General features: G+C 40.0%; 1 protein-coding gene across 2 annotated transcripts in view; it reads right to left on the bottom strand.

The window, feature by feature from the left end:
* Nucleotides 1-1,191: 1,191 nt before the first annotated feature.
* Nucleotides 1,192-11,246, bottom strand: part of LOC146562873 (transducin-like enhancer protein 4) — a 40,106-nt gene continuing 30,051 nt past the window's right edge. For both annotated transcript variants that reach the window (XM_085295103.1, XM_085295104.1), the window contains exons 9-20: nt 9,205-9,327; nt 7,317-7,370; nt 7,075-7,227; nt 6,601-6,733; nt 6,173-6,360; nt 4,760-4,836; nt 4,365-4,614; nt 4,006-4,253; nt 3,652-3,799; nt 2,623-2,773; nt 2,329-2,405; nt 1,192-1,527 (exon numbers count right to left, since the gene is read on the bottom strand). In XM_085295103.1, the coding sequence (XP_085151229.1) occupies nt 1,420-1,527; nt 2,329-2,405; nt 2,623-2,773; nt 3,652-3,799; nt 4,006-4,253; nt 4,365-4,614; nt 4,760-4,836; nt 6,173-6,360; nt 6,601-6,733; nt 7,075-7,227; nt 7,317-7,370; nt 9,205-9,327 (1,710 nt within the window). In that variant the 3' untranslated portion in view covers nt 1,192-1,419. The remainder of the gene's footprint in view (nt 1,528-2,328; nt 2,406-2,622; nt 2,774-3,651; nt 3,800-4,005; nt 4,254-4,364; nt 4,615-4,759; nt 4,837-6,172; nt 6,361-6,600; nt 6,734-7,074; nt 7,228-7,316; nt 7,371-9,204; nt 9,328-11,246) is intronic.

Raw genomic sequence — 11,246 nt, 5'->3', positions numbered from 1 at the left:
GCTAATAAATACAATGAAAACAAAAACCATGATCATTATCTCATTAGACTACAGTTAGTAGTTTCTAGATTGTATTTAATAGGATACTTTTATGTATATGCAACCAGTGTCTCCTCAGAGTAATAGATCAATTCTAACTACACATGGTAACCGGAAAGCTTGTGGTACCTGAAATATCATCCCTTGTCTCCAAATTTTGCATATTCATATGCAGTGTTCCTTTATCAGATATTTTTAGGTGTAAATCCTTGTTGCCTGAAAATCTCACAGCAATGACCAGATATCTTGTAGTAGGCATAGTTGAGTATCCATACTAATCTGAGCCAGGCTTAAGTCCTCCTGGCTGCATCTAGCATTCAGAAAGTCTTATTGATCTTATCTCTAAAAAAAACTGAATATATGAACATGTTTAATAAGAAACTATTCTAAACTAATTCTTGATGGACAATACTATTTTAAGCGGGTCTGACACAACCTTTTTAGATAGATTGTTATGAAATTTGTTGATGTTTTTCACAGGTGGAAGCTTTTTCTTACTGTTATTTAAAATAAAAATAAAAAGGTGTATATATTCATAGCCCAAAGAAGGAAAAATCAGTGTGTTGAAATAACACACTGTACATGAATTCAAGCCATAACTAACCAATTAAAGATGAATATACTGTCTCACATTTCGATACCATTTAAAAAACGGAGCCTCTGATATAGTTGCTTGAAAAACCCATTCACATGTGCGCAAGTGCTATATTTTTGTGTGTCCTGCACCCTTTGGATGAATGTGCCATCGTCACAATTAAGGCGACACATCTGCAGGATGCAGTTAAGCACAGAAATAATGAGGGGATGTCAAAATGGGAAGAAAGCTCAGCTGCAGACTCAAAACACATGGCAATATAAATGGCAAAAAAGTAACCAAATTGTTGCCCCTTTATTTACACCATCAGCATTAGTTGTGTGCAGGTTGGCTGTTGATATTCCAGAGTAGCCCAGAAGCACTATGGCTCTGATCTGCCACCTAGTTTGCATACATTTTAGCCTCCATGTATGTATAAAGTACACAGGCAGATTAGTATGTATGTGAACAGTCATGCTTGTTTTACAGTCTACACACTGAAAAAAGAAAAATGATATAAGAGGCTTAAGTGAAAGGTAACATAAAGGAATGTTAACAGCCCAACAGCATTCACTCATCCTCACAATAACACAAAGTCACTTAAAAGGAAAAAAAAAAGATCTGTGCTTGGGTCCGCTTGTTGGTTTTGATCCTCGACTAGCCAGAAGGTCAGGAAGTCATGGTCCAAGAAAATGTTTGGTTTGTTCCTTTTAGGTTTATCCTATACACATAAAAAAATGTACACAGATGAAGGAGACCTCACGGTTGGATGGAAGGATGGCCTTCTTGTTTAACAAGCACAGCTATTAGTAGATGACCTCATAGACAGTTGCCTTCTTATCTCCTGATCCCGTCACAATGTACTTATCATCAATGGAGATGTCACAGCTCAGCACAGAGGATGATTCTTTTGACTGTCGGGGGAATAAAAGATGCAAGAAAATGTATAAAAAGGGTGAGAAAGATGAAGGCTACGCAGACACACGACTTTCTTGTTATTGTAAAGACACAGAAGGTTGTTGAATTCACAATAGCTGCAAAAGTTCAGTCATACAGACTGTTGTATTTTCATTAGGAAAGTAATTTCATCCAAGGAATACCCAAGAATGACTTGTTAAGAGTTCTTATTTTTCTTTATTAAAAATAAGAAATAACACCCCCACTTGCGTGTTTTTTGTTTTTAATCTAGTAATTCATTCAGTCCAGTTTATTCATTCCCATAATTGATTCTCACCTGCTTCACTTTCCCACCTGCTGCATCACCTGTTCCTCTCATATGTTTTCATTAATCTAATCAGCCCCATCAGCAGGCTACTCCCAGTCTCACATTACCTAGCGCTTTAGCTCTTTGGTGTTCTGCTGCTCAATTCCATTTTGCACCAGATTAGTCCCAATGTATGTCTTTTTTTTAGAAATAACGGTAAGTGCCCAGGATTCTGCATCAGCTGCTCCTTGTGCTTGTTTTTTTATAACCTTGAATCTCCTTGTGTGACTAAAGCTCATCTTTTGCTTTTTACCATCTGTCTTTTGTGTCATACTCTTGGGTCCTCTATATAGAACCCTGATAGCTAAACTTTACAATCAGTGAGCAAAAGCGGTGTTTGATATCTCTACCTGGGTTATTTCTCTAAAATCCATAACTCTTGGCTATTACGCTGTGCTGCACTTGGCCTCTCAGTTGCCTTTCATCCATGGTTGTGTTCTTGCCCACTTACCTGGAATATGCTGGCTCCATATGGGGTTCTCCATGCATTTAGCAGATTGTCTTTTCCTGTACTTACAAACCACTTCCCTGCAGAGGATCGACAACTGCATTAGTCTACGGCAACGAAAAACGCTTTAAATCTTTAAAAGCCAAAGTAAATTATTTAAGTGAAGGTTAATTTGCTCGCTCAGGTGCTAAACCATTATCTCATCGTTAACATCTCAAGACCTGGCACATATATTCATTTCATGTTGCAAAATACTGGTGACAACAGAATCATCTCAATAAAGTTGTTTATGCTTACCACAGTGCGCAAATCTGAGTGACAGCACACAGCTTTCATGCAGGTGGAGCTGGTATTTGTCAGGTTTGGTGACATGCAACACCTCCACATTACTGTTCTCCATCCCAACTGCCAGCCACTCTCCCGTTGGACAGTATCCCAGTGAGAATATCTGCAGCCAACACCAACATACCCATTTTAATGACAGCTATGTCTCCCTATATTCTGTGTAAATAATACTCAGTATATCTCTTATATTAGGGTAAGGTATGCATCTGTCTATTGGAGGTGGGCACAGATAGATGTTCCAAAAATATGTCATAGTCCTATACCTCAACCTTTTACATTACAAAGAGGTAGATGAATAGTTAAGTCCTTATTGTTTTTTAAAAATCCCTTTTTTACACCATGGAAGAGCAAAATGCATGCACAGGATACAACTGATAGCTGTAAAAACTGGTAAACCATTACTTCTTTTCTCTGTCAAATTGTTCCAGATTTGCTCAAGCTGTAGCAGGGGGGAGTGGGGCTAGACCTGACATTACTGGAAAGCCTAAGAACTCTATCAGCCATGACTGTCCTCTCTGAGCTCTCTTTACTGCACACTCACCTCCTCATGTGCACACTGAAATGGCTCTATTCAGGAAAATTGCAGTAATGGTCTATTATTGCTGCTTTTCTACTCACAAGGGGGAAAAAACTAAATTCTACCTGCACATATTATTAGTGTTAAAAGTATTTGAGGACAGGGCTCAGCCGGGCTTTTAGTGTGGGTTAAATGTTCTGAACTGAGCTTGTAAATGACTGCAATAAATCAAAACCCGAGACAGTAATCACACAAACTGCAAATGGCAGTGACTTGTCCTGGGGTGCACAATTTTCATCTGTGACATTTTACCACCAAATAATAATAGACGTCCGTGCAAAACCCAAATTTCTGAACCCTGAACACACACCTGAAAGCTGCCGGAGGAGTGGAACAAATTCCACACTGCTTCATTATGATCGCTCCCAATAGTCACGTGATGCAGTACGTGTATAAATGTGTACCTGAGAGGTGAAGTCGTGCTGTTGCAGCTGGCGTCCCTCTCTCAGGTCCCAGGACCGGACAGTGTTATCCAGACCTCCGGTCCAAAGCTTGGTCCCATCATTAGAAATGTCTATGCAGCTGGCTCCATCTGTGTGGCCCTGGAACTGCCTGCAGAGAAACAGACAAACCCATAACTAACAATACTGTTTTTCTTTCAAGTTGGCTTGACATCAACCAGATCAGCATCTTGACTAAACTAATGGGTAGCCAACATGTGATGCTGTTTTGGTTTAATAGCAGGTTCTTTTTTTTTCTCTTTTTTTTTTCTTTCAGCATAATTCAATAACCTTAAATTACATTCCCCAGTTCTTTACCTAACCAGAGTCTGGTTGTTAAGATCCCAGACGGCAATGTTTCCATCAGAGCAGCAGGAAAAGCAGACTTTGGAATCCGGGCTGATGGCCAGAGCATAACATGCAGGTGCAGACGAAGTTAATTCCGCTTTGATCCGAGGAGTCGGTGTAGCCAAATCCCAGATTGATAAAGTACTCGCTTCTCCCCCAACGATAAGAGTTCGTCCATCAGGAAGTAGCCGACAGGATCGAATATAGTTATCCCTGTTCTGATGTGCCAAAAAAGAACTGTCATTGAAATGTATACATGCAAGCAACTAGTGGCTGTAAAAGTGGTATTCTAAAAGTATGTTACATGAGGACCAATGTGTTGAACTCACAAGGCAGTCCAGCTGGGAAACAGGGGTCTTGTTGCCCGGGTGACTGATATCCCACACCTTGACACAGCCCTTGCCGCCGGTATAAACGTGACGTGTAGGGTTACTGATGGTAACGGCACACACCACCTCCCCGTGGGTGAGAGTATTGATCTGTCTAGCATGGCGCGGGATACCAGGGCCGATCAGTGCATCCGGAGGAAAAGGCACAGGCTGCATTTGTCCGTCAGCGCTCACATGAAAGGAATAAGCTCTGAAGCAAAATAAAAGGGTCGTGTGAGGTGATAAAGGGTGATGAGAGAAAAGTAAGAAAACATAAGCAGAGGGGAATATATGTGTGTTTCTGTGAACTTTCTCAGTATGATTATGCCATTTAAGAAAGACTAAAAAAGACTTACGGTTTTCCACCAGGAATGCCCGACAGGTTAGGAGGAAGTCCAGGAACACGTATGTGGTGGTGAGGATCAAATCCTACCTAAAGAACACAAGAGTGAGACGTTTTTAAAATATACAAAAATGCTTAAACAAATAGAAGACTCGAATGAAGTCAGGTGTGCAGGGCAGGAAGGCATTTATAGTGACGTGACAGGAAAGGAAGTGTGTTTTTACATCCAGCGACCTCATTTATAAAATTAACAAACGATCAGTTTTAATCCCAGCTATGACTCAAGCAGAAACCAAGCGCAAGTAGGTGTTTTTAAAAAACACTGATGTGGAAATTATTTTCTCTCTCAGAAAAGTCTAGACTTAACCTAAGTGATTTTCCCACTGTTTATGTTGGGTCATTACAGATACCCAGTAGGAATTAATTGCCAGACATCAAGGTGTTTTGAATTAACAGGAGGATTAAAATTAATTAAGAGAAGGACTTTTTTTATAAATAGCATGTCAAATTAGAAACAAGTGCCCTCACCTGTTCTTGCATTATTGGAAAATCCTGGTAAGTGTGCTCTAGAGGCAGGAGATTTTTCAATGGCTGCGATTACTTTTTTTTTGTGAATCATGATATGTGGTTATAATAACGTCAGAAACAGTTCAGTCTTTATGCTCTACCTTGTCCACACTCCTTAGCTGCAGGTTTTGCTTTGCTCATCAACTCATTAGTTGAGTAAATACCACATGTTGCCCTGCTTCAACCTCCTCAACCATCGCCATGAACAGTTTTCATTTCTTTTTTTGCACAATATTTTTAAGCATTTTCCTACTAATTGAACATAAGCATACCATTGGGATTAATCTTAAAACTAATTAAAAGTTGAAATACTAAATGCATTTTTTTTGAATGAAGTTGTACTCCTAAATTACCTTGAAGTAAATTTCCAATCAAAATTTTTGGTACAAGATACATGCCAGCATTTCAAAGCAGATTTAAGCAACAGTCAACTGAAAAATAATAATAAAATCCTGGTGAGACCACCATTTTTAGCTTTTATTCTAATTCAGTTTAGTTTTTAATCTCTCAAAAACGCTTGCATAGTTTCAGTGGGGATGGTAGTTAACGGTACTCTGTTTACCTGCTACCTGGTGAAAGATTGCCATCACACAGAGAATATTTGTTCATACATGGTTACCATTTTAGGACAGTTTCTCATTTCACACCTGACATAAACGGTTGAAAATACAGTCGTAAAAACGCACCTAAATAGAATAACTTGCAAAAAATTGACTAATTATTAGAATCCCCAAACATCACAATATTAGTTGTTTTCCACTAAATCATTTTTGTCTTTAAAGTACATTTTTAACACTGACAGAATAGGTAGCTAATGTTTACGTCTGCTGTCTGCATGCATCTGTGAGTGTTCAGGTACCACTTGTGTGCGTCCGTAGGCTGCCACAGCGGCCGCGGCCACTGCACTCATCTGTGGGGAAATGTTATGCAAGCCAGTGTAGGCTGCTCCTGTTCCACTCAGCTCTCCATTCATACCAGGGTGAGGAACCATTCCGAATGGGCCAGGGTACGAGCAGGGCACTGCCAGGGGTGTGCGAAGACCAGGAGCTACAAAACAAGACAGCCAGATTGTGACGCAAACATCTATCTTTTTCAACTGTGGTGTACAAAGGTTATTTTTTTGCTTTAAAGCAAAGGTTTAGTCTTAAATACAGAGTTTTTTGTTAAGCTAGTCTATGGTAATAGGCTTTTTTTTAAGTTTTCAAAAACATATACTTATGTATTTGCACTGAGTCATATCTGACAGATGCAGGCAGAGATGTTTTATGTTATGCTTGCAACACTTACTCAGTGCCTCAACTCCTGATGATTTACTGGGTGCAGACCTCAGGCCTGTGGTGGAGGCACTGCTGGGTGTGGGGGCTTCAGAGCGGGATGTGGGAGTGCTGGACTTGGACACGGGAGTTGTTGACTTCTCATTCTACCAGAAAAATTAAAAAAGAAAGATTTCTACATACAGAAGGGTTTCAGAGGTGAAAGACATGGAAAAAAATCTTTATGCTTTTTTTTCCAAATATAATAACAGTGCAGGAGCATTCATGCGTCAGTTTATTCTAAGACTCATTAAATTGATATTCTATAAAAATGTCGAATAGTGTCCTTTATCTCTTGGATTTTATCTTACATCTTTCATGTGGTTTACAGTTTGCCAGATTTACTATTTGATCATTTTTACAGAAGCAAATAAGCATTGTTTAACCCTTTATTTAGAGGGTTTCTTGAAAGAAATTAAATGAAAAGGAGGCTACACAAATGACTCACCATATTAATATCTTTAGACTTGGAGGAAGGTGTGCTGCTGGAAGAAGCAATTGAGGAAGGGCTCAGTGGTGGGTCTTTCTTCAACAGGCGACTTTTGTCCAACCCATTCTCCCGAGGAGAGTGTGCAGGACTTCCTCGGGGAGACACTGGATCCTGTAAGCATTAAACCGAAACAATTCACATTTTCTCAACAGGTAACACGCAGGATGGTAGACTGGTAGTGTGCAGGTAATATTTTGTACCTCGTTGGAGACGTCGACAACCAAGTTGTCATCACTCTTTTCTCCATCACTTTCCTGGGTCAAACACAAACAAGGACCATACAAAGGTAAATAAAATAGACCTCCCAGAATGTAGATTTGAGAATAGGCAACAAGCAAATTATTCTTTGTTGAAAAGTGTGTGTGCTCATGTCTGTGTCCACTTTTTTTTTTACATTTATTTAAATGTTTTTATTATATGAACACAAATCAGAATCAGTTTATTGAACTCAACACCTAATAACAAATTCATGTACAAGCAAGTAGTTCCCTCATTGTGAGAGAAGACCATAAAATAGTGTAATAATATATTTTAGCAGAAGAAGTCTGAGGCCACACCCCACATGTGTTATATTTGCTGATGGGCATCATTAGGTACACATTGCTAATACTGGGTTGGACTCTTCTGCCTTCAGAACTGATGTAATGGTTCATGAAATAGACTCAAAAAGGTGCTAAAAATATTCCTCAGAGATTTGGGTCAATGTTGACATGATAGCAACAAACAGTTGTTAGCTGTACGTCCATGATGTGAATCTCCACCATGTCAAATGGCCATTTGATTACAGTGAACTCACTGTCATGAAGAAAACACTTTGATCTGAGCTTTGTGGCATGGTATATTATCCTACTGGAAGCAGCGAGAGGATGGGTACACTCTAGTCATAAATGGATAGACACGGTCAACAACAATACCAAGGTAAGCTGTTTAACCCATTAAAACCAATGGGGGCATCAAACTTTTAGATCAAACTACCGTAACTCTTGAACCAATCAGAAAATTCCAGTGGTTGCTGAAAGCAGCAACTCTGTGCTTTACAGTAATCCCATGCGGGGCGCCACAAATAACACAGAAAACAGGAAAAACAAAGCAATAAAATGAACCCAAATCCCTGATAAGATGTCTGTTTTCTGTAGAGCACCATCAAACCACTCACTCTGTCTTGTTTCAACCAAACTTCAATGGTGCTGCGACGCGTGGGATTACCGTAATGACCCTAATATCACTGAAAAGCGCATAGTCCTTGCTTTTAGAAAGCAACTGTTACCTGTCTAACACCAGTGACAGGTTAGGCTTTAGAGGGTTAAACAATGCCTATTTGCTACTGAGGGGCAGAGTTTGCCAAGAAAATATTAACCACATACCATTACACTAACAGCAGCCTGAACCATTAATACAAGGTGGAATGGGTCAATGCTTTCACATCATTGGTGCCATATTCTGACCCTGCCATTCAAATGTTGCGACTCATAAGACAAGCAAACATGCCCGGTTTAGACTTCAGCGGGTCATCTTGACCATGTCTGCATGTTACTGACTTGTAATTGGTCAGATCAGATATTTGAATTAACATGCAGCTGAGCAGTTGTACCTAACAAAGCGGCTAAAGGTGGCATTTGTGGGGTGGTAAGGTTTGAAACAGGTATGGTTGGTATATAACATGATGTGAGTGAGGGGTGTTCCATGTGTACAGCATGTGACTTGCCTGCCTGAACTAGCTCACAGGCTACACGCCATTTGTTAAATATACTGGTCAAAATGGATTCACTAGAAGCATCCCAGTGGGTCATCTGACTGAGTTACAGGCCATAAACTGCATCATCCTTGGTTCAAAGACCTTTGGTGCGCCATGTTTCTACAAGTCTCTAGCATCTCTCCTAATTTCATCTCTGAAATAAAGAACAAATAATCTCAGTTTACTTCATTTAGACAAAAAAGTGTAGTTACTGTAGATATGACAGTACAGGGCCATGTAATCACAAGAGAACTGAATAATTGAGCTCTCCCTGTCCCTAATCCTTTCTAATGAGCTTGATAATAAATCTTCTCCGCAGCTCAAAAACTATTCATTTTAGCATATTCACTCACATAGCGTGTGGAGGTCAGCTCCTTATCATCTGTCTTCTGTTTTTTGCTGTCAGAGGAATAATCGCTTGAACTTCGATGCTTCTCTCCAGTTCGAAAATTGGCTGATGGAGAGACAGATGAGCTCTGGAAGAAAAAAACAACCATTTACTTAACTGAAGCTGATTAAAACTGATCTTTTTTGTTTGTAAAGTACATAAACCCTGCACTGGAAAATCATAATAAAATCAGAAATCAGGCAGAATCAGATAAGAACAGGCCCGTTTTCTAGCTCAAACATGTGTGGAAAATAGCTATTAGAGCAACGGTTTTTGCTATAGAAAATCATTCATTTCCATTGACATTGAATTCCAGAAACACATATAAGTCAAACTTGTGCTAATAGCAACAAAACACACTTCCGGACAGAAGGAAAATTAATATAAAATTACATTTGTTTGTATTCAACAAAAACATACATTTAAAGATTAGGTTACATTTTCTGGGATGTGAAACCCAAACCAAATGGACACAGAAAGAATCATCCAAGCTCCACTGAAGAAGATGTGATTATCAAAGGCAAAAAAAGTTGAGATAAATTACTAATCTTACCCAGGACAGACTGATAGGAAATATGTACGCTGCAGCTTTTACCGCTAGAAGAAACTTGGAATGTGTTGAGAGCCATGCGGTCAGTCAACAATCTGAGCAAAAAAGACAAAGCTGAGCGGTGCAGACACAACGTACGCCGCGGCTAGATTTCTGTATCGCTTTTAAAATATCCCCTGGCTGTCAAAACAATTTCCTTTTTACTGTATCACACAATACAAAAGCAGCACTGCAGCCTTGACAGTTTGACTACAACATCGCAGCTTTACGGGGAGGGCTTGGCTGACGTCTCTCTTTCTTAATCAAATATGGCATCCTTTAAATACCATTACTGAAGGATTAATCTTCTTTGAGAAGCAAGGATCAAAATAAGGTCAGTTAAACATTTCCCCTCCAGCGCTGCCTGCCTCTGCTGATCTCTCTCTCTCTCTCTCTCTCTCTCTCTCTCACTCACTCATTGGGAGGTCCTTCTTACCCAGCAGACGATGGACAGAGAAGAAAAATAAAGCAGGACCTTTAGCTCGACCTTTCCACTAACTCACGCTTGTAACCTTTCCGCTGCCCTTTGCCGTGCTGCAAGTGTTGATGACAAAGATTCTGTGGGGGAGGAGTGAGGGGTTGACTGTGTGTGTGTGTGTCTGTGTGCGTGAGTGTGCTGCTCAGGCAGCACTTGTACCTGTTTACATTTTAGTACTCCATATGTGCAAACAGTGTTAAGGAGTCAGTGTGTGTACAGGTGTGTGTCTCGTCTTGAGTGAGACGAGGCAAACTGAGCCCCTGACTCTGTGTCGCTCTATTTCCAGACTGATTAGATTAATTAGCCTGCAAATTAGCTCTTTCAAAAACATCAAAGCAAATTAATTCTGCCGCAGAGACAAATGAAGGCGCTGCCGACAGCACGAGCATTATGAACGTGAGGACCTCTGAGGTGTGGTTGAGTGAGAGTATTCATTTTCATTCACATCATAATTATATTTGCCTCCCATTTCAAATTGATTCTGCAGGTCCTGATAATGATATCTGCAACCTCGAGTGTTTTGTATTTTTCAGCTTTACAAACAGTCTCGCTCCCTAGTGTCTCTCTGGTAATTAGGAGCACGGACGTCCAGGATGAGGTTACTATGCCGTTGTTAGGCATTGTAAATTTATGTTCAGCGTGGATGTTTGGGGTGCATCTCAGGGTTATAAAAATAGAGTTCAAATCCAGTTCAAATGCAGTCTGACACTGAGAAGTTGCTGCACCCGAGTCTGACACCTTTTCCAAAAAATCTAACTTTGTCTGTCTTCCGCTTCTAGTCTTCCACTGGGAGCAACAGGTCAATTTTGAGGGGTTTCTGGTGTAGCCAGTGGACACACAAGACTTTAGGTACAGTAAAGGCAATAAAAAGACTAAGCTTTTTCAAGATTGCATTTGAGCAAATGTATTTTTTCTTTTGCTCTCCACAGAGACTGTTTAA

The sequence above is a fragment of the Mchenga conophoros genome, linkage group LG12 (genome assembly GCF_057382185.1).
Source record: "Mchenga conophoros isolate Kocher_MC1m ecotype Shallow Benthic linkage group LG12, M_conophoros_male_GT1.1, whole genome shotgun sequence".
Taxonomy (NCBI): domain Eukaryota; kingdom Metazoa; phylum Chordata; class Actinopteri; order Cichliformes; family Cichlidae; genus Mchenga; species Mchenga conophoros.
Note: the sequence above shows the minus strand (reverse complement) of the source record. Positions and strands in the feature narration are given on the sequence as shown.